At 29.3% G+C, this 24,271-nt stretch overlaps 3 protein-coding genes across 4 annotated transcripts; 2 read left to right on the top strand and 1 right to left on the bottom strand.

The window, feature by feature from the left end:
- Nucleotides 1-867: 867 nt before the first annotated feature.
- Nucleotides 868-4,350, top strand: LOC107495885 (origin of replication complex subunit 2). 2 transcript variants are annotated; one of them, XM_052262773.1, is made up of 6 exons: nucleotides 868-1,076; nucleotides 1,196-1,429; nucleotides 2,042-2,148; nucleotides 2,614-2,746; nucleotides 3,000-3,294; nucleotides 3,860-4,350. In XM_052262773.1, the coding sequence occupies exons 2-6, from the start codon at nucleotides 1,289-1,291 to the stop codon at nucleotides 4,105-4,107; spliced, it is 924 nt and encodes a 307-aa protein (XP_052118733.1). In that variant the 5' UTR covers nucleotides 868-1,076; nucleotides 1,196-1,288; the 3' UTR covers nucleotides 4,108-4,350. The 2 variants fall into 2 exon arrangements, with proteins under 2 accessions (XP_052118733.1, XP_052118732.1); XM_052262772.1 differs by having other exon boundaries at nucleotides 868-1,053; nucleotides 3,860-4,349.
- A 9,177-nt stretch (nucleotides 4,351-13,527) lies between these two features.
- Nucleotides 13,528-18,684, top strand: LOC107495783 (probable protein phosphatase 2C 12). The gene is made up of 10 exons (XM_016116959.3): nucleotides 13,528-13,910; nucleotides 14,112-14,445; nucleotides 15,470-15,641; nucleotides 16,021-16,174; nucleotides 16,264-16,327; nucleotides 16,595-16,702; nucleotides 16,960-17,085; nucleotides 17,211-17,440; nucleotides 17,532-17,731; nucleotides 17,822-18,684. The coding sequence occupies exons 2-10, from the start codon at nucleotides 14,239-14,241 to the stop codon at nucleotides 17,851-17,853; spliced, it is 1,293 nt and encodes a 430-aa protein (XP_015972445.1). The 5' UTR covers nucleotides 13,528-13,910; nucleotides 14,112-14,238; the 3' UTR covers nucleotides 17,854-18,684.
- A 2,657-nt stretch (nucleotides 18,685-21,341) lies between these two features.
- On the bottom strand, nucleotides 21,342-22,844 carry LOC107495784 (BRI1 kinase inhibitor 1). The gene has a single exon (XM_016116960.3). It carries the CDS (start codon nucleotides 22,651-22,653, stop codon nucleotides 21,622-21,624), a length of 1,032 nt encoding a protein of 343 aa, XP_015972446.1. The 5' UTR covers nucleotides 22,654-22,844; the 3' UTR covers nucleotides 21,342-21,621.
- Nucleotides 22,845-24,271: the final 1,427 nt, after the last annotated feature.

Raw genomic sequence — 24,271 nt, 5'->3', positions numbered from 1 at the left:
ATTTCAAGGAAACACGATTTTATGATTACTCACGAATGTCACAGATCACTTTTAATCTTTTAATCGATTGGAATAGCCAAATAAAAAATTATTTTTATAATTAAATAAAATATATGAGGTTAATTTGTAATTAAATTTAAAAAATGACTATTTAGCAATTATTAAAAAAACTTAAAAAACATATTTTGTTATGAGACTATTTAATGGTCCAAACATTCTGAGACCGGTGAATTCGGTGCCTACTAAGATAGTATTCTATTGTAGTAAATAATCATGAAAAGGAATAATACGAATAAAAATAAAATGAATAAAGTGAGAATTAGCATAACATAAAAAAATATAATGTAAACTAAATAAAAATTTAAAAAAATAATCGCCAAATAATTTCAAATAATTAAAAGCAGTGTCAAATTCAAGTAAAAAACATATCCCTAATTATAAGCGAGTATGAATTGGGCACCATATCCCTTCCACTTCTACGGAATCTATGCCATCATGTTACGAGCTGGTGAACCAAAAGAGAGGGCCATTTCTCAATATTCACAAATTTTATAAATATAAATCGTAATTTAGTATATATTTTTTTATTAAATATAAAAAGATTTAAATTTGTGACTTCTTAAATAAATGTGGAGAAATTATGCTATTTAAACTATAATTCATTGACAATCGTAATTTAATATTAATAATTAGTTAGTTTAGGTTTTTAATGGAATAATTTAGTAATTAATTTTAAATTTAAGTTTTTAATTAAATTATTATTTAACTTATTTAAATTTTTATTTAATTATGACTGAATTCATTGGTTTAACGAGTGATCCAATAACCCAGCATTGGGGCCCGACCCAGCATGCACTCCTGAGCTACTCAAAGTCTCAACTAGTCAAATGGAAACAAGAAAAACGGCGGGAAAATCCCTAGGGCACAAATAGCACCTCTGATTCTAAAGCACGTATGTACCCGCCAAATCTCGAGCCTGAGGAAGACCAAACTAACCCAACAGCATTTCATCTCCGGCCACCGACACCACCCACCAAATCGGCGGACCCGATGGTTAGCGTTTCATTCTACGTTCCGTATGTTTTCGCAAGTTTGATTGTGATTTGTGCTTATATAATGGTATACTTGTTTTGAACAATGCTCTAAGTTCTGCAGTTCTCTCTCTCTCTTTTTTTTTTGTGATAACCTGCAACAGAGATTGCAATTAACGAAGAATAGACTAGTCAACAAGCCACAACAACTATAAAAGTTTTCCCTTTGTTTGATTTTTCGTGTCTTGAATTCAACCATGAACATGGATGAAATTATGGATGAGGAAGAAGAGGAATTCGAGTTCTCCAGAAATTATTTCCTTGCTAAGGAACACGGCAGCTCCTCCGCTAAGAAATCCACTAACAAGCTCACTGACATCAACCTTGTTGATGAACAGGTATCATTTCTTAAATATCTCAAATGTCAAGGTTGTTCCTTTTTCCTCCTTTCTTTTGAAATCGCAGTCCTTTAATCTAATGTTACGTTCTCTCACACAAGACTCTGGCAAACTCCAAGTATAATCTGAAGTTGGCACTAAAATAAAATTGATAGATTTATATGGCAAGTCACTTTCAAGATTTAATATTGTATGCACTCTTGAGTAAAAATATTTGTGGCACACATCCAATCATTTTATTGCCGCATCAGCTAAAAAGTAACTAGTTTTCACAATCATTACATCAATTGTCATCCAAAAGAATCGCTTGATTAGAGTATATTGTAAAACATTTGATAGAAATTGCCAATTTAGTGCATCAAAATTAAACTCTAGTATAAATGTTTTGTATTGTTAGTTAACACTATCATTACATGGTTAGATTTTATAACATAATAATTTTTCAATTGATATTGTATTAAATTAGAAACTTAACCATGCATAATTGTAAATCATTTGATAACAAATTATGTATTTCTCTCTAGAACACTTTCTTGTCTGGTGACATAAGAGGACTATGATCCTTTATTTTCTTTATGGTTGTTTCTATTTAACCATGTTTGCCACTTGTAGGAACTGAGGGAAGCTTCATTGCACATTCAACCAAAGCATGAAAAAGAGATTGCATGCTTAATGGATTCCTACAAAAACATGTACCCTGAATGGGTTCTTGCTTTAAGGTTTGTTTCCCCCTTACCACAGCTGTTATGAAGCTTCATTGCTGTGTTGTTACTTGTTTGAGCTTGATCTGATCATCTTTCAGAAGAAAGTGCTTTTAAGATATGGGGTTTTCTTGGTTAGACTAGCAATTTAGTTCCTAAAGCTAATTATCTTAGGAGTTAATACTTATGTTTACAGAAATAATATGTACTCAAGTTTTCATGGGACAAAATTGAAAAAAGAAATAATAAATAAAACAGAGTGAATTTCTGAGTTTTGTAAATTTGGATTAAATTGTAAGTTACGAATTATTTCAGGGATTAAATTCCTAATTTACTTATATTTTTCCTGTAGAGATTCGTTGAATAGTAGATGCTTCCTTTAGTAACTTGTACTCTATGAATATTCTGTAAATCATTCATATTATAGATTGGAGTGGCATATTCACTATTTTCTAATTAATTTTTTATCATCATTTTAAACAGATCTGGTTTTTCCCTTCTGATGTATGGATTTGGATCTAAGAAGGTGTTGCTTGAAGATTTTGCTTCAACAGCTCTGACAGAATATTCTGTAGTTGTAATAAACGGTTACCTTCAGACCATTAACTTAAAACAGGTTTGTTTCTCTCTCTTACCATCATGAATTTCAAAAAACACACTTGATGGTGGCACCATTGCCAATTTAGTGTACATTTTGGTTTGCATAAGTAATCTTTGTGTTTAAGATGTTTGTATGGTTTTGGTTTTAAGCTACTACAAACACAAACTTTGAAAGATGCAAGTAAATGTCTACGAGATCTGAGTGTCTTGTGCTTAAGCTTGTCTTCTTAATGAAAACTATTTTTCCTTTCATACTTCTCTTGCTATAGGTTTTGATAACTCTAGCGGAATTGCTGCATGATCAAGTGAAAGCTAAACGAAAGGCTTCCTCTCGGGACTTGCCCAAGAGCCAGCAGCCATCCAATTCTCAATCCATTGAAGATCTTCTTACATTTTTGGATGAAGCTGAAATAGAAGAGGATGGTTATGTTATTTGTGTTATAATTCACAATATTGATGGACCTGGATTAAGGGACTTTGAAACTCAACAGTATCTCGCTCGATTAGCTGCATGTACCCATATTTGCATTGTTGCATCAATTGATCATGTGAATGCGCCCTTATGTAAGTTCAGTTTATACCATATATCTTGTTGCAGAATATATTGTTCCTTGAAAGTTGGAATTATAGCTAAAATATTCTCCAATTTTATCGTTGGCTATTTCTCAAATGTATGTCTATGTCTATTTATTTTTTTTTAAAGGATTTGAATTGTTTTCCTATCGTTTGTACGAGATCTTTTTGAGGATATGAATTGAAACATGAAAATGCTTTCGTTAATTAACTTGTGCAAAATATGTTAAATTGAATGCCTTTGCAAAACCAGGAATAATTTAGTTATTTTTTTGTTTATTCAATAGTGTGCATTTCTTTGGGTCTTCAGATCTTGTATCCTTATCTCTGTTTAAAGTTGAAAAAATGGCTAAGTGATATTACCCTTTCATAAAACCGAAGAACCAAAACTTCTGTCTTGAAACTTGAAATTGCTATTATATTCATTAATTATTGTTCTGTTTTACTGTAGTTTGTTGGGAAATTTTGAACGTTAAAGGATGCATGTCAATTTGTAATATTTTTGGGGAAGCCTTCTACCTGTTGCATAACTATTTCATCTTGGTTCTGTTGCTAGATTGGGACAAGAACATGGCTCACACACAGTTCAACTGGTGCTGGTATCATGTTCCTACATTCGCCCCTTATAAGGTTGAAGGAATGTTTTATCCTCTGATTCTGGCACACGGTGGTGCGAACCAAAGTGTCAAAACAGCTACCATAGTTTTGCAAAGTTTGACACCAAATGCGCAGAGTGTATTCAAAGTTCTGGCTGAGCATCAACTCTCTCACCCTGAAGAAGGCGAGTTTTTATCAACTTCTTAAATGTTGCTTGTTTGATATATGACTTCGTTATTTGGAATTTGGATAACCATAACGTTGTTCAACGACCTTTATTAGTGTGATTATGGTGTGGTCCTTCTCATTCTCTCTCGACTTTATTTCCTTCCTGCCATAGAAACAATTGCCATCATTTTCAAAATTCACCAACTTTTTCACTACAGTTAACTATCTGTTGTCGGCTGTGAACAACCGAAATGATGGTTGTACAAATATCATTTTCGTTTCATATATCGATGTTTTGTCTTAAGGCTTTTNNNNGTTAGCAGCCAGGTTACATTGAACTCTCATTTGACTGAGTTTAAGGACCATGAGCTTGTTAAGATTAAGAGGGATTCTGATGGTCAAGATTGCTTGCACATCCCTTTGGCAGCAGAAGCACTTCAGAAAGTGCTGCTTGAGATCAGTTAGTAATGGGGATTGGCAGATTATGATTCAAATTAGACTGAATGGTGAAAGAGATACAGGTTTTGACCCTTTAAAGCGAGGTAAGTTGTAAAGTGATAAAGTATGAAGCAATTACTGTTAGATCAATAACTTTTATTGCGTGTGGATCCTACTAAAATGATATAGCTGAGCTTGGTTAATCACTTAACTATCCTCACTTGTGCATTTGCAAAATGTTGATGACAAACAGGCAGTGTTTGTAAAAATCAATTTGGCCAAACACTTGGGACATTTTGGAACTTCTAAACTAATTCTTTGCAGAAAATTTCATTCATTTATAAATTAATTTTACATATTTACTAGATTAGTTTTTGGGCTTAGTTAAGATCAGATTGGATTACGTTGTAATAAAAAGATAATAAACTCTAATAACCTATGAAATCTAGGCCTTTATGAAGGTCAAAATGGACTTAAAAGTTTGCATCAAAGCGAGTTTCAATTCAAGAAAAAAAAATACAATTCTGAATTTCTGATAGCAATATAAGTAAATAAATAAAGTTATGGATATGAATTAACACTTAGAGAAGACAACCAAAAAGCGTGACTCCAATCCAGATCATACATAACGTGAGGGTAGATGCAATCATTTAATGAATTATTTATAGGGATTAATAAATGTTGGATTTGAATTCTCTAAATTTTGAATTTTATGATAAAGTGTAATTTTTTATCCTTGAATAATTTTTCTATTATATTTTTTCTTGGTCTCACCTATGAAATAAATAATGAAAGATTATACTTTACCTTTTAAAGTGAAAATTCAAAATTTAGACGATCTAAAGTCATAAATGTTTGTTGACATGGTCAGCAGCATGAGAACCTTAATCACTAATATATATATATATTTTTTTTCTCTTGCAAGACAAGTATTACTACATTGTATTCTATATATATAGTTTGAATTGAATTGAACAACAATAATATAGGAAGAAGAAACGTTCACACAAAATAACAATTTTATTTTGTGGACAAACATAATGCATGCATGCCTCAAACATGAGAGGTAGCGCAAGTAATGGAGGGTATGTAGTGTAATGAGCTGTATATGAATACGCGTATTTTGATTTAATATTTGAATATCGTTTTATTTATTTCATATTTATATTTATTTGATAGCAACATTAACTTGTGAAGGTGGATGTTACAGCTCATGTATGTATAAGTTCTTCTGCCTATATATAGAGAGAGTAGTTGGCTGTGCATCTTATACGCCAAAAAGGAAATGAGAAAATAATCATTTTTTTTTAAAATATATATATATAGTAATATCATATGTAAGTATTAAACGTTGGCTACAACCCATCTCTATCACATTGTAATGCCTTACCGGATACCCACTCAACATTAGGATATGTCATATACGTATGTTTAGATATTTCATGTGAAGAAGTAGAGTCAAATATAAGTGAGAATAAAATATATAAGTGAAAATAAATTGGTTGAATCAGATATTATAGTGTGTACTTCTTCAATCAAATAAAATGGTAAGATATTTTTTCTACAAGGTATATCTTTTTTGTGTAAAGACGGAGAAAACATCCTATAAAAAATTAAAAATTTAAAGTATTTTGGGTGCATTATACAGGATAATGGGATCTAAGTAAGTTGGTCAAAATGGCAGAGGACATTTAGTTTTATGTGACAAAAAATATCTTTAAAATTTAAAAGTAAATTTTATTGCACTGCTATAAGACCTGCTATGTTTTATGGTACGGAGTGTGGGCGGCCAAAGGGGAGCACGGACATAAGTTGAGTGTGGCAGAGATGAAGATGTTGAGATGGATGAGTGGTCATACGTGATTGAATAAAATAAGGAACGAAAATATAAGGGAGAGAGTTGGAGTAGCACCCATTGTGGAAAAGATAGTTGAATCGCGTCTCAAGTGGTTTGGACATGTGAGAAGAAAACTGACAGAACACTTAGTCAGGAGGGTGGATGAGATAGAAGATAGATAAGGGGTGAAAAGCAGAGAAAGAACCATCCATGAAGTGGTCAAACGAGATCTATATGTAAACGGTCTCTTTGTAAACATGATACATAATAGAACATAATGATATCGTTTGATTCATGTAGCCGACCCCACCTAAGATAAAACTTTGTTGCTGTTGTTGTATATCTTTTTAGAGAAATTATAAGTGGCAAGTTTTGATTCTTCCAATTTGCCTACATTCTCTAGGTTTTCTTGATTTTCTTAACTCTCATGCGCTGTTAAATTTCCTTCTCCCTCCCTTCTTAACATGGATTAAGACTTCTAAAATAAAAAAATTGATAAAATAGAAAATAAGAGTTTAATTATTCTTGAATTTAGATAGGAGGATTTTCATATTAGAACTACTCATACACTCTCTCTTGTCCAAAATATAATTTCGGATCAGTTCTCACATTTTTGTATCTCTTTTTATATACGGACAGAAAAAAATTATGCATACATGAGCTATAACATCCATATTCCCAAGTTAGTGTTGCTATCAAATAAATATAACAATCAACATTCAGCTAATAAATTAGTAGAAATCAATTTATTAGTCAAATGTTGATTGTTAGAATGTTGGTTTTTTAATAGGATGATCTTTTTATGATAAGTGACAAAAAAAACTAATTTTTATAAAAATAGTCATATTTACTATATTAATTGATAAAATTTTAAAATTAGAATTTCAGGTTTTTTTTTTCTAGAAATATGCCAATATTTTTATTAGTATCCATAGAATTTAATAGCTTATAACAATATTCATGCATTTTCTAAAGCCAATCAATTCTATTCACCAAAATATATATAGCTTAGTGGTACAATTGTATTGGTTTAATTAGAGATTTTGAATTCAAATTTTGAATATATAATCTGTTAAACAAAAAATATATGCATTATGCATATTTTTGAAAGAAATAAAACGTTCTTCAAACCCTAACACTTTTCATCAATGTAAACCTAGCTAGTTTAGCAATCTTGTAGGTTGGTTTTCTGAGGTCAGTTAGAAAAATGACACTTGTAAAAAATAAAATAAAATAAAATAAAAATAAAGTTAAAGTGTTGGACTTGATTAATATAGTTGACTCCTTCTAAGAAGTTTGATCACAATATTATGCATAAGATTAATTTTAGCCGTCACGCGCCTGCAAGCAAATATTATTCATGACTTACTCTTAACTCATTCCAATTCAATGAACCAATTAAAACTCACTCCCTCATGAGATAGAATCATGCACAATAATTAAGTTAACTACAAAGATTTGGTCATACATACGACATATAATCATGTTTTAAATCACATGAAAGAAATCACCATAATCTAAGAAAAATAAAAAGAAGACATACTCCTTCTTCTTGCTTCTTGAACATTGACTTTCATTCCCTTTTTTTTTTTTTCCTAATCTCATAGGGTTATTAATAGTATATTGTAAATATTTTAGGATTAAAAAATATCAAAAGATAAAACATAATAGTTATGTTCTTATTTTTCTCTTGTGTATATGTATTAGTTGTTGTCCTAACAGAAAATTTAACAATTTTATTTTGTAATAAAGATATTTGCTTCTTTTTTTTTTCAAATTATATAGTTTGTGAATTTCGTTAAGGAAATTGAATCGAAATTAATTGAAAAATTATACATTAATTTTGGTAGGATTATGAAAATTATCAATTTTTTCCAAATAAAATCTATATACATTAAAAACCAACAATCAAATGATTCAAATTAGCTATTATACATTTTTTATATTTATATATAGTAATTTACATATTTTTCTAACTAAATAATTAACTACTAAAATAATCAAATTTATTATAGTAAAATAATTAAAATTGTAATAGATGAATAACTAAATTTATTTATAATAATATAATGCAAATTTTATATGTATTTTACATGTAATAACTAATTGTTGGTTGATTTTTTTTTACGTATTCATAATATAATTATTTTTTTATTATATTGTAATCTTAGCTAGCATTATTTGGCAGTGATAAGCACGCACAAAGATAGTGTTTGAAGCAATAACTATAATAACTGGCGGCGTTAATTGCGGGTCCTTTCGATTTAAGTTTCAAAGATTTAGGTTGGATCAATTCATACAAACAAAGTAATAATATATTAATAATAATAAATAATAATAATAATGCAATATATAAGGTCCACCATGACCCATCTAAACCATTTAGAATTTTAGACCCATCAACCACGGCTATGTTATTTCATTTCATTTTATTTAATTTCTTTCCTTTTCTACTTACACAAGAAGTTTTAAGATAAGGGACGTTGATTCTCTTGTTCTACTAACATATTAATGTGGATTTGAATATTTTGAAAATCAATGATTTCTTTAATTTGTTTTTTTCTTTTTATGTCCTGTCATAAGAATGATTGACTTGACCTAGAGTGATGAATGGGTAAAGTCTTCTCTTGATAGAGTCACTTTAGATTTTAGAATTCAAAGTTTTTGTCATACATTGTAGAGAGAGAAAAAGCAAATTATTCAGGATAAATCATATGATGAGTATGTTAAATAAAATTTAATTAATTAATAAATATTATAATTTTATAAATTTATATATACATTTTTATGCTTTCCCTTATTGTATTGTCAATCTGATTATGTTTTCTTTTTTTCCTTTAAAAGTTTCTTATATAGTGGTATATGATTGGTTAATAGAATATAACATTAAAAAAGTGATATTAAAATACGTCATTTTTTTCACAATATTTATTTATATTTATTAATATTAATAATAATTAATGAATATTAAATAAAATAAATTTTAAATTTTTTTATCTTCTTAACATTATCAAAAATAATATATATATTTATATATAAATACATCACGATAAATTTAGTGCATATTTTTTTATGTATACTAGTATGTGTATTCGTGTCCTAAATGAGATAATATACAACAAATATATAAGTTTTTTTGAATTTTTTGAATAAAAACATACATGGTAATTTTTTTTATAAAAAATTTATGAAGTTAATTGAATGTGAAAATTTAACCCTTTTTAATATTAAAAATAATGAAACTAATGAGTAATAATTTTATTTATTTTTAAAGTATAATAATTATTTATTATTTTTTAAATATTTTTGTTTAAATAATATTAGTAGTTAAATTTATAGATATTTTTTCATGATTCATAAATTAAATTTTTAAATTTTTTTATTCTTATGTTAAAACTGATTTAAACAAATATAATATAACATGAGATAAAAGGTAAATTATTTAATTAAATTGTTTAAAAATTAAATTTATCGTAATACAACTTTTAAATATTGAAAACGTTCTTATAACATTTTCATTTATATAAGAACGGTTATAGAGTGCAGTGAATTTAAAATTGAACGTTCTTACCGTTTTTTCACTCTTTTTTTTTTAGAAATTGCTACATTTTATAGTAATTTTTGGCTAGTGCGAATTTTCGCGCAGTATAGCGGTTCTCATAGAAAAAAGAAATTGTAAAAATATCTTTAATATTTAAAAATTTTATAATAATTTTTGGCCAGTGCGAATTTTCGCGCAGTATAGCGGTTCTCATAGAAAAAAGAAATTGTAAAAATATCTTTAATATTTAAAAATTATATTCTGGTAAATTTGATTTCCAAACAATTTAATTAAGTAACTTATTCTGAGATAAAATTTATTTTTAGAATACCTTCTTTAATATTATAACAAAAAAATTATTATAAAGAATTATTTTTATTAAAATTTACCTAAAATTATTTTATATTTATTTTACTATCATATTTCTTGTTGAAACTCACCAACATATTTTATTTATTTTTTAGTAGAAGTAATTGTATTTATACCCAGAAATACTTTTATATAGACACCTTTTATATAGACACCTACTAAAACTGCTAAAAATAAGATGAATGTACAACTGAATACATAATAGCTTGTTACAATGATTGGTCCAACTTAATTTGCAATGTTTTCTCTATTTTAATTTGGGTAGAAGTGGGCTCGGCTACCCAACGAGAACTCCTGGCTCAGCTCGTTTTCGGCTCGACTCAGCTCGTTTCATTAAATATGTTATGTTTGGACTTTTTATAAAGTCTATTAGTTAAAAATATTAGATCAAAGGCTTTAAAAAAAGTCTAAAAAACTCGTTGGTCTAGCTATCAATTTTTCATTGTAAAAATAAATTATTATTAGTTTATACTTTTAAATATTCATTTATATTAAATGCAAAACAGAAATAAAAATAATCATAATTAAGTTTAAATAAGATTATAGCTTTTTTTTCAAAGAAAAAAGTTTATAAATTACATGTATAGTGATGATGCATGACTAACTATTGATATGTAAATAAATTATGTTTTATAAATTATGAATGGTAAATTTTAGAATACATTTAATGCCAATTAAAAATTTTTAAATTTATTCTTTTGGGTTATAATTTATGAAACAAGCTTTTAAAATTTCCTCTTGAGCTTGTCGAGTTTTAAATATGTCCGGTTTGAACCTAAAAAAACCTATGAGAGATAAGAGTCTAGGGGTGACAAATGGGTTTAAACTCGTCAGGCTGGCTCGTGTAATCCGTCAAAAAAGGCGAGTCGGGCTGAAAAATTGAGACCGCCAAATAGCAAAAGTCCACCTAACCTACACCGCTTAAAACTGCGGGCTTTGCGGGACAGGATGGGCTTCCTTGTCGGGCTTAGTGTTTTTTTGGCAAGGGAGTATTTTTACAATTTTTTTTGCCAAAATCCAACTTTCTCCAACTCAACTTATAAGAGAAAATGAAGATGAAAATTCAATGTTTGGGATTATATTTATTTTGTTTTGGAGACAATATTTATAATTACAAATATTTTAATGTTTGTGAATATAAAAATTATAATTTATGTATACTTTTAGAAATTATAAATTTATTAAAATGATTATAAAATTATATATATTATTTAATAGTTAATAGTAAAAAAAAAAAGAAGTCCGCTAACTCACAGTTAAATGGAGTGAGGTGAAATTTTAGGACCGTTTTATTAGGCGGGACGGGGCGGGCCAGCCCACCAAAAGGTAAAGTTCAAGTTTGGATTATTAATTTACAATATGGGTTAGATTCGTCAAAATTAAAGCTCAGATCGGCTTTGCCCATTTATACCCTTATTTTTAAGATAGAACTAAAAAATTTACTAAAAAAAATAGGATACAATTATACTTACATTTTATGCATAAACACCGTTATTTATAATTACTTATAATATCTACCAAAAAGAAGGTAAGCCAAAAAGACGAATAAGACAGAAGGCACTGCACAATAGCTTTTATCGATATTATTTTATCATTCAATTCTCTAAATTAAAATTGAAATTAAGCACGTAAAAAATATAATTTAAATATTAAAAAGACTCAACATGTGAAGATTTTGTTATAAATTAGCTTGTATTAGATAGAAATGATAAAATTTATAAAAAAATATAAAAATTTAAAATAAACAAAAATAAAATAAAAAAACAGAAAAGATAAAGTACAAGAATAATAATGTTTTATAATTTATAAAAGAAATAAAAAATAAAAATAGTATATCATAGCAAGGAAAAAAACGTATTAACGAATAAAAAAACAATTAATAAAAAAATTAAATTTTCCTTTAACATGTATAACTTTTTACCGTAAATAAATTATTAAATATAGAAATAAATAAAATAAAAAAGAATGAATTAAATTATATTCTTTTACTAAATTGAGAAAATATTCACAACTATATAATTGATGAAAAATGTTGGTAACAAAAGAATTAGTCAAAAGTAGTCATAATTTACTTTATTTGATAGAAAAAGTATAGGTAGATAATGAGAACACTAAACAATATGAATAATAAATATGTCGGATGTTTAATTCAATAGGTATTGAGATGATTATATTGATTATTTTTAATTGGATGATTATTTTTAATTCGTTTGTTTATGAGAACAGGATAAGATAAGACACTGAGAACATGACAGGACAAGATACTCAGAGACACAAAATTTTGTATTCTTGTATTTTGTTTGGTAATAAACTAGAACAAATTATGAAAATCTAATTTATTCTCATTTTTTTCATTCAAAAAATTTGAGATGAAAAATATAATAATAAAAATATACAATTATGAAAAATTAACAAAAATAATGAAAAAAAGAATGAAAAATAAGTTATATCCCTTGTTAGTGTCTCTGTGTCATTTCTGTCAGGATGGACACAAAATACACTAATTCAGTGTCTCTGGACACACTGTCTTTATCTATGTCTCCTCTACCAAACAAACATGATTTTGTGTCTTTGTGTTTATGTCTCAGTGTCCTGTCTCTCTGTAAACAAACGCAGTCTAATTGTACATGTTATCCTAATGTTAATGTTTAGGAGGTAATTTAGAAGTGGAGTGTTTTTTTTACTTTATTGAGTCAATCCTAAAATCCATTATTCACATTGTTTACAAAAATCATTATTTACCTAACAAATTGTATTTAGTATTAAATGATTATTGCTAAAATAAATAAATAAATACTAAATAAAATAAATTTAAATTTATTTGTCTATTAAAAATAAAAATAAAAATATAAAATTAAAAATTAAAATATTTAATATTAAAAAAATAAAGAAAAATTTTCAATAAACAATAATTTAAATATTACTGTACCAATAAATTAAATATATATTTGAATTAACTAAGTTAAATAATTTATATAGTAAATTAATTATAATTATTTGGTTTAATAAAGTAAGTAAAATAAAAAAATCATATAAATATGTTATAATAAAAATTATAACATTTTTAAAAATAATTAATAAAAATATATAAGACGAAAAAATTAATGTAAATTAAAACTAAATCAATTTATTTATTTCAATGAGATTAAATAGTTAATATAATTGATATAGTCAAACAAAATATTAAATAATTTAATATTGATCTTAATTTTTTGAAAGAATATTTGGGAAAACAAAAATGGTAAGGAGAATATTTTGCATTATGCTGAAGCAGAGCAAGCTGGGAAGAAAGAAAGTAAGGAAAGAAACGAAGAAAGATCCGCGTTTTTCGATCACACAAATTCATTCTCCATTTTTTTCCATTTTCGCGCGCCTCAATAACAATAACCTTCTTCAATTCTTCATTCTTCACGTAACAAACTTTCTCTTCTCTCTCTCTCTCTCTCTCTCTCTCTCCCCGTTTCCATTTCCATTTCCTTTCATTCACTTCTATGCTTCTTTCTCTTTCTCTCTCAACATTTTCCCAATCCTGTGTCACTTCCGATCTCGCTAATTTCTCGCAATCACCACCACCATAATAATAATAATATTTTTATTTTCGGTTTTTTCCGTCAAATCGATCAACAACATTCAATGCTTTCCCCTTCCGCTAAACCGGTATTGTTTACTTTCTCGTCAATTACTTTTTTTTTTCTTTCGGTTTTTGATTTACATAATTGATTGATAATTCCGCTTTTCGATGAAAAATATGCGTTAGCATTGCAGAAACTGGGGCAATAGTATTAACTTTTTTTTCTTTTAAGATAATTGATTAATTAATTAGTTAATGTGTTGATTGTTTTGTGCTTTCAATTTCAGGATTCGACTGCGGAAGCAAGCGATAGAGGATTAAAGTGGAATTAGTATTTTAGGGATTTGTTGAATTTTGTGAGGGGTTTGTGAAGAAAGTGGAACACAAGAGAAGAAGAAGAAGAAGAAGAATACAATGTCTGGTGGTACGAAGGGCGAACACCACCAAACGGTTCCCCTATCGGTGTTGTTGAAGCGCGAATTGGCGAGCGAGAAGATCGAGAAGCCAGAGATTGTTTCAGGCCAAGCAGGGCAGAGCAAGAAAGGGGAGGATTTCACCCTCATCAAAACTGAATGCCAGAGGGTGGTGGGGGATGGGGTCTCCACATTTTCTGTTTTTGGGGTATGTAGTGTTTCTGCTCTTTCTCCAGATTCATGGTGCTGCATTTATTTGTATGTGCTTTAGTTTTGATTTTTGTTTTTATTGATTTTTTTTGTTTTTGTTGTGTTTTTGGATTTTTATTTTTTGTGTGTAGTTGGTTGGGTTAGCTTTTTAGATTATATATAATTTGAATAGAGAAATGGATTTGTTTCTGCAGTTTATATTGTATAAAATGGTATTTCTTTTAGAAGTTGACACAATCGAACCCTCGGTTACATTTATGCTCGGTAAAGGGGTAAAAATGGGATGAAAATATTCATGGTAGAGCTGTATGAGTAAAACTACTCATGAAATTCATCCAAAGATACTCTCCTCCATTTTGGGGAAAAGTTCATTTGGGATATGTGAGTACTTCTGAAAATTGTGTAGCCCATTTGGATAAGCTAAATGGAATAGAGAGTTACTTCTGCTTTTAATCTTTTAGAAGTAGCTTGTCCTAAGCCCTCGGGTACTTCCATTTAACTTGTCAACAGATTTTAAAGTGATGTAATTTACTTGCATGATAACTTATTATTACATGGCATGTCATATAATCAGTGGGAGAAAGAAGGGATTAGTTATCTTCTTGTTGCATTGATTGTCTCATTGCAAGGATGGCAGATTCTAATGATTAATGTTGTTGGGTGAAAGCTATACTTGGAGAAGATTGATTTCAGCATGTGGGTTCGCAAGTTTTCATAGATTTATGAAGAATTATACAATCCGTTTCTCTTGTGTTTGATGTGCTTGACTTTAGTTTGTAGCCGACTTAGACTGTGGAAAGAGTTTTTAGCAAGTTGAATTTGACATCTCCATCAACTTGGATTAGTAACTTTATCATTCAGTTGATATCAGCAGTTCTTTTTTTCTTTTTGCCATAGCTGTAGTTTTCTTGTTGTGGTTCTTGTGCTTATTCAATCTGTTTTGTTTAGTTGTTCTTTTCCTAGTTTCTGCCTTTTTTGCCCCCTAGTTAGTAGTTACAGATTCTGCTTTGCAATTTCTACAGCTATTTGATGGACACAATGGAACTGCTGCTGCTATTTATTCTAAGGAGAATCTTCTAAATAATGTTTTAAGTGCGGTTCCTCCTGATCTTAACAGAGATGAGTGGGTAGCAGCATTGCCTAGGGCATTGGTTGCAGGCTTTGTAAAAACTGACAAAGATTTTCAGGACAAAGGTATGCTTAGTTCATTCCTTGTATTGTTTGCTCTGTTCTTTGCTCTGTTCTCTGTTAATTTATTTATTATTTGCTTAGTTGGTGAATATTTGATATCTCCAAAATTATTTGTACATATTTCTAATTTTTCTCGTCAATTTTCTGCCTTAATTCCTTTTTTTTTAGCATCTTGATGTGAATGTTCATGTACTTAAAAGTTCTATACCAAAAACAAAGAAGCCTAACTGTTTAGTTATTTAACTCTTTTCTTCATCATGTATGTAAGTCTTTTTTAAAAATGGGTATGCAAGTGTTTATCCTGTTAACCAATGCTGTTAGGACACTTTTTAGCTAAATCCTTTTTATTATTTATTATTTATTACTATTATTTGCATCGCAGGACAAAAATCTGGAACCACTGTAACGTTTGTGATTATAGAAGGATGGGTTGTAACTGTTGCATCAGTTGGCGATTCACGTTGCGTGCTTGAATCTGGTGAAGGTGGGCTTTATTATTTGTCAGCAGATCATAGGCTAGAAACAAATGAAGAGGAGTAAGTTGTTGATGGAATTGTTTTCCTTGAACAGTTATTATAAATTATTCCAGTATAGCACAGACTGACCTTTCTTTTACTTTCATCAGGAGGGTGCGAATCACCTCTAGCGGGGGTGAGGTTGGTCGGCTAAACACCGGGGGAGGCACAGAGGTAATCCTACTTTCAATTGTGATCCCTTTTCAGCCTAGGTTTTACCAACTTCGTAACAACTAACAAGCTTCAACCACCACCAGAGAAAAAGAAAAGAGAACTGCTTCTTCATTTAAACTGATGCCTGTAGTGATACTTTTTATCTTTTGTACACAATGCCTGGCCATTCAGACTACATTATCGTGTCATTAAAATATAGGGTTACTTTCACTTTACCCCCTAACATATAGACCATGTGCACTTTACTGGATTATTGGCTGTTTGTAGGTTGGGCCGTTAAGATGTTGGCCTGGTGGCTTGTGTCTTTCACGGTCAATTGGTGATATGGATATTGGCGAATTTATTGTCCCAGTGCCGTATGTAAAGCAAGTGAAGGTTTGTCACTACTCTAACCTGTTGTCTTCTAAGCAAAATTTTATATGTATCTTGTTTCAATTGAGAAATCGCCTCTCCCCCCAATGTCCAACAAAAAAGTATAAAGCAAGTGTTCCACTAATGCGATGGTTTAGAAATTTCACTGGAGCTAATGATTTGATTTACCTATATTTTATGTGAATTTGTCATTTGTTTTCAATGAAACCCCTATGTAAGATTGTTCCTGCCTTTCTTCCCTCCTTTATCTGTTTATTCAGTTGTCCACCGCTGGAGGCAGGCTAGTTATCTGCAGTGATGGGGTCTGGGATTCTCTATCTGCAGAAGCAGTCTTAGATTCTTGTCGTGGCATGTCAGCGGAGACAGCAGCATCACATATTGTTAAAGTGAGTCTTTTGAATCTTATATAAAAAATATGTTCATCTGTTGTATCATAGTGAGTTTCATGTGATTCCGGCAGTATGAATCATTACGTATTAAACTTTATTCACTTGTTTCTTTCTATCTTCAGGAAGCTGTAGAAGCAAAAGGACTTAGAGATGATACAACCTGCATCGTTGTTGATATATTACCACATGAGAAGCCACCTGCTCCTGCACCACATAGAAAGAAGAAAGGAATAATGAAGTCCATGTTTCGTAAAAAGTCATCTGAGTCATCTTCTTATAACGAGAAAGACTACTTGGAGCCAGACGTGGTAGAGGAATTGTATGAAGAAGGATCTGCTATGCTTTCAGAGAGGTTTGGTTTTATATAACCATTTTTCAACTTAGCAACTAGCCATTTTCTCGTTTTCTCTCATGACATGGGAAATGATTTATCTTAAATGCAGGTTAGATACAAAATATCCTCTCTGCAACATGTTCAAGTTGTTTATGTGTGCAGTGTGTCAAGTAGAGATAAAACCAGGGGAGGGTGTTTCAATATTTGAGGGTGCGCCCAACCCTCGTAAACTGCGTCCATGGGATGGACCTTTCCTCTGTACAAGTTGTCAAGATAAGAAAGAAGCCATGGAAGGAAAAAAAGCATCAGGTCTTTTGTCAGAGTAGTTCATCTCTAACCATTTTTGTGCAGCTTTACATGTCCATAATCTAATCAACTCCCTTGAAACTTTCATTTCAGGTAGACATAGCAGTGGAAGTGATGATGATTAAACTCGTGTATATTTGCCTTTTGAGAGTTATAAAGATTGTTGATATAACTAGAAGTTCGAACTTCCAGGCAACTGTGACTCCCTATCATCACATGGGCTTCGCGTAATTTGGATCTAAATTGGAATTTAACCTGAATATCCATACCAAAACCAATACCATTTTGTTTTGAAGTTTTCTGACCTGGAAGTGTTGAATAGCAACCACCCAAGTGTTGTGAAAAGGTTGTACGTAAAAGCTGCAGTGCACGATAGGACGTCCGAGGTAATTCATTCTTTCCAATATAATTTCTTTTATCCAGGGTCCATTCATTTGTATATGGATTCTTTGGAATCACTAAATAGACCTTCAAAGGAAAGTGAGCTTCGTTATTGTAATGTGATATGATATATAGGGAGTTCAATCAATTAGAATTCATAGATCAATTCTGCTGTAGGATAGACCTGTGTTTATGTTAAGCCTTTTGAATGATTCATTCTTGTAGCATTTGATTTTTTTTATCACTCCCTTTTTCTTTACCATACAAACAATATAGGCCATTTGTAATATACTTTATTAGATACTTTCCTCCTCCATCTCCAAGAAAAAGAAAGGTACATGTTACTTCCCTCCCAGTTTTGTTGTTTTCATGTGTTAAGACGCATGAGCAGCAGGAACAACAGACCTGAAATCTTGTCTACCAGGTTGCCGCAAGTTCAAGTGATATGTTGTGTTATAAACTTCAGTTTTGATGATGTTACTACTTACTATTATTGTGTTGAATTGTCATATTTGTACTCAACACACATTTTTCAAACCCCATCAAATCCACTGGTGAAAGCACTTTTCCTTGTATTTCCTCTTTTCTTTTATTATTATTATGGAGCTAACTCGAGCGTGGCTCAATATTTTCATTAATGTTTCAATGAATTTTTTTAATTATTAGTTTAATATTGACTGGGTTCAAAGTTCAATTTGGGTTAAGCTAGCGTTTAAACATATATAGAGTTTAATTTTGATGCACTGACAGTGTAACTTGCAATCACATTCGTATTTTGGATATTTTGGATGACCGTTCATACAGTCAATGAAAAAGGTATTTATACTAATGTAACATTACATAATTAGATGTGTAAAATTACAGTGCATCAAAATTAAAGTGATATATATATATAATATGTTGAAAACTCATACAGTCAACTTTACGTGAAGTTGATAGTTAAGAGCTGTTAAATGATTTAATTGATTTGACTAAAATTTCATCTAACAGTTCTCAATTGTCAACTTCACGTGAAGTTGACTGCACCTGAGTTTCCACCATATAGTATACAACAAAATTTTAGATTGCTAATAATCTATTAAAATAAATATATTTCAATTAAGAAGATAGTATTCTATATACTAAATATCTTAAGTACATTGTTAGGAAAGCACTTGAAAGATGTAGTTTTAGAGAATTATATGATTTAGTGCTAGGTTAGTCTAACTCGTCGAAAAAGTAGTCAATAAATACATTACTATTTTTCTTCTTTTAAATTCAATACTCTCTTTTTTTCTTCTAAAGCAACTTAGATTTCAAGACTCGAAAAAAACTTTATATAGGTAAGGGATAAGAAATCCACACGACAACACGTATCTTTGTTTAATGTTCTTGTCAGCATAGGCTACATTAGTTTACCCGAAAAGAATAAATGAAAAATGTTAGTAAAAATGTTTAAGGATGAATTTTTATTAAGTGATTTCATTCGTTAAATCTAAAAAAAGAAGAGAGAGAAGAAATGAAAATGAAAAAATAAATAAATAATATGAACAAAAAATACCATTTATTTCGTAAAATAAATTAGAATTTCTTTATTTATACATGAGAATTATAAGAGGCTAAGAGCTATTCTCTGTATATAGCTATGAGACATGGTTTTGGACTCTCTATTCCTCCAATAGTTCAGTGGTCACTTCCCCTGCCAAAAAGCAGGACATCGAAGAATGTCTTCATTAGATTCACTCTCTGTCTAATAATAACAAGATGAATTATATGGTACCTATAACTTGATGTTTAACTTTTGTCTAATTTATTTTTTATGGTAATTTTTGAATATTTAATAATTATTTATTTTATATTTTTAAAATTAAATATTAATTTTTAACTTTTTTTAATAAGTTAGGCAAATACTTTTAGGCACCATAACAATCACTTAATAATAATTGTCAAATAGTAAATATAACTAGATACATTAGTAATTTGTCAATTCAACTCTTGATATTGATTGGATGGATAGAGTAATAATGATCATATTCTAACGAGGAACGATATTTAATTCACTCTTTTATATTTTTTTATATAAAAAAATTAAATATTTTACCTTCTCTCATTTTTTATCGATCACTTTCAATACCAAAAATAAAAAAATACATAAAAAAATATACAATATAAAAAAATATACATACAACATTACTCTGTTCTAATTCTGAATGTGTCATTTGTCAAGAAGCATTTGCTCGCAACCTTTATGGACATATACATATGCCACCGACAGTTAGAAGATGCAAAGCCTAATTATATGAGAAATTCTTGGAACTTGTAATCATTGAAAAGTTCCGCTTTGTACCAGCTCATTATTAGCTATTGTATTATAGTCCCATATCACTTGGAAATAACATTCTTTAGATTCAATTACTTTTATTTTTTTAATTTCAATATAGTATTATTCAGTCTTGAACATAAAGCATATTAAGGTATTACATCGTTTAAAAAATCATAGGTTATTTTTTTTCCTTTAATTTTTTAGTTTAAGAGAAGTGTACTAGTGTCTAAGAACTAGTGTGAGAGTTGGATACAATGTTCCTTGACATGCATGATTGTGACATGGTAGAAACGATTGCTTGGCAAGGAATCTAGCTTATGCATATATGGTCCAAATATGACTCAATTGGACTCGTGTTATATATGATTTTGAAGTGTACCATATGATATGATATGATTTGATATAATATAATAGCCGCATCATCACAAACTCTTTAAAGGGTCTTCATTATTGATCTTCTTGAACAAAATTTCAAGCGTAACAATCAAATTGTATTAGTTTAGTGGTTAGTGTATATAATAATTTATTAGTTAGAGACAAATTTTTAAATAAAATTTTGATATACGATCAATTAATTTTTAATATATCAAACTAAAAAATATTGTAAAAAAAAAAATCAGGGATAACATTGGGCTCTAGCTTTGAGAGATGAAAAATGCTCTGACACATCACTGTCTACTATCTATGTGTTTGTTCATCTCAAACTTTCCTATGTAAAAAAAAGAGTAAACCTTAAAAATTGTAATATAAAGTTAAAAAATTTAGATATAAAAGTGAGATGTGTGATATATTTTAACATTATAATTTTTGATATTTTTTAAAACTGTAGGATGTGATATAATTGAAATCTTAAAAGGGTTAGTACAATTTGCGGTATATAATATTACGTATTAAAAATGATGAGATAATGTACAAATAATTGCACTAGTACATGGCAAAAGTTATTAATCTTTTCAGATATTATTTCTAGCTATGGTTTCTTTTGGAACTCAAATGATTGTACATTATGTACAAAATGACTCAAATACCACATAGAATCAGTCACATAAGACACATACTAGGAAACCAAACATAATGGGGAAAAGAAAATCTTATCCTATACGAGTGTATTATATCTGAGCCTCCCCTTGAACTTTGAGAATGAAAAAATATTTTCATTTAAAATTATTTTATTTTTTTCGTAAATTTTTACTCGTAGCAACAGGTCAGACTAGATCAGACCAGATCGAATATCTGAACATTTGAGCTTCTTCTCTTCTTTTGCAATTGAGTTCTTACAATGAGCAATTGCAGCTTGAATTGCAGCTTGTAACTCTTCCATGGTGCTATCTCTAGCACCATGTGAAGAATGAAGAGTTGTTGGTGTTGGAACAAGAAGGCCACTATTTGTTGGTGATGTTCTCATTGAAGCTGGTGCTGAGTATTGATTCCAATAACCTCTGAACAAATCTTTGTTACTATTTGGTGTAACATTCCCTGAAGAATAAGAATAAGAACTCTTTCCATTGATCCTATACTTGTCTCTACTAATACTATTACTTCTCCTTCTAAATAGTACTAATGGTTGTTGAACCATTCTCAAGTACTTCTTCATTGCATCATGGATCACATCAAAATTCAATCTTTTCTTCTTGTGATTCTCCTTTTCCTCTTTTTCTCTAACTTTTGATGACCCTTTTAGCCCTTTTTTCAATCCAAACAAAGAGAAAGAAGGTTTGAATAGCTTGTTACCTTTACTATTCTTCTTGTTGTCACCACCTTCTTCTTTGTTGTTGTTGTTGTTGCAGATGATGTTGTTGCTGGTGCCATTTTCTTTGATGGGGTTAACGTTTTCATCTTCTAGAAGCTCTCTTATGGGGAGAGTGAAACTGTCCATGGAGTTTGATGAAGAACGAGGTGATTGAGGAAGGTGTGAGAGGAGATGAAGAGGGAGCAAGTGACCATGGAAGAAGATTTCATCAGCAGGAGATAAATCAATATTGTTGTTATTGTTCTTAGTACTATTGAATATGTTGTTGTTGGTGTTGGTGAAGGAACTTTGATGATGATGATGATGATGATGATGATGGTGATGAGAGTTGAGAGAGATTGTGAAGGAGAATTCATGAGATGGTGATGAAGATGATGAAGTATTATTTGAAGGTGGAGAAGAACAACTTTGATTTGAATTTGATACTAATTTTGATGATGCTACTTCTTCTTCTTCTTCAACTCTATTCCTTTCTTGTTGAAAAGATGCCATTTAGAAGAAGCTAATTAATTAGATTTGGTGTAATGTTTATGGAATTGTTAGGTCTACAAAAAAATTTTTTTTTCCCTTTTCTTTCTCTCTTTTTGGTGACCAGAAGGAGAATATTTTGGAACTTTTTTTTCTTCCTTTGAATGAATGAGAAGAGGAAAAATAGGTTTAGATTAGAAAGGGATAAAGGGAGTTGAAAGGCAGGGAAAGAAAGAGAAAGAGAAAGAGAGAGGGATTTAGTAGATAGTATTTGTCAAAGAGAAAAAGTTGGTCATTTTGGAAACATTTTTTTTTATTGTATGTAAAGTGTAAACTCTGACCGGGTCATAGCTTATATTATATATAGTAAAATTATTGTGACATTATTTGAATGAATATATCATTATGTGAAAGAATAAATCATTGTGACATTCTTATTTCTTAGTTTCTTGTTAACAAAAATACATATATGTGTATCCTTGTTTGTGTATATGATACACTCATAGCGTGTTTAACGGTAAAAACTCAGATGCAGTCGACTTCATGTAAAGTTGATATCTAAGAGCCGTTAGATGAGTCGACTTCACATAAAGTTGATATCTGAGAGCCGTTAGATGAGAGTTGATATCTAAGAGCCGTTAGATGAACTCATCTAACAACTCTCAGATATCAACTTTACATGAAGTCAACTACAACTGAGTTTTTACCGTGTTTAATTTCTTGTATAAAAATTAGACCAATCTCAGTGCATAGGTGAAACTATTACTAAATTTTACATCGGAAAAAGGAAAAAGAAAATTTATTTTAATTATGAATAAATATTTTAATTTGGGCCTTTATCAAATTTCTGGAAAAACACAGATTCAGTTCTAAATAAAATTGGCAAATTAGTTCTTTTTAAGATAAATTAGTAAATTTTCATTTAAAATGACATTATTTTCATTTACTATCAATATGTCGTTTGTCATTCTATTACATGTAGTCAAATAATATTTTAATGTGTGGTACTGATATCATGTCTGTATGCCATTAAGGCATTAACAAAAAATAATTGAAAGATTAATGTAAATTATGAATACTAAACTTAGAGATTAAGTTTAGTAAATTAAAATTTTAGAGACTAATTTAAAAAATTAGTACAATTTTAAACATTTTAATAAGATTTATTTACAAATTGCATATTTGAGCTATGTAAATAATAAATTTTTAATAAAGAGAGTTTATATACATTATTAATAATATTTTATCATCACTTTGATTATATTCACTAGGAATGTGAATCTGATGACATTTTTTGAAAAAAAAAATAAAATGACAATGTTAGTAAAATAGTAAAATAATATTTTAATTAATTTTAAGTTTATAATATTTATTATTTGTGAATTTTATTATTTTAATATATAAGAGTAATTAATGGTGTAAATTGTTTTTTTTTTTAAATGACTAAATAACTTTAGAGAAGCTGGATCCTTTTTCATGACATAAAAGTGTGGTAAGCTTGGGTAATAAGAGATCTATTCTGTGTATTCATTATGATGATTAAATAATAAAATATGAATATAATGTTGGTTTAGTATTTCAGTATAATATATAAAACAATTATTTTGATTATATAATACTCAAGAGAAGGATTAATTAGATG

Source organism: Arachis duranensis, chromosome 6 (assembly GCF_000817695.3).
Source record: "Arachis duranensis cultivar V14167 chromosome 6, aradu.V14167.gnm2.J7QH, whole genome shotgun sequence".
Lineage (NCBI taxonomy): Eukaryota > Viridiplantae > Streptophyta > Magnoliopsida > Fabales > Fabaceae > Arachis > Arachis duranensis.
This window is presented reverse-complemented; position numbering and strand designations above follow the sequence as displayed.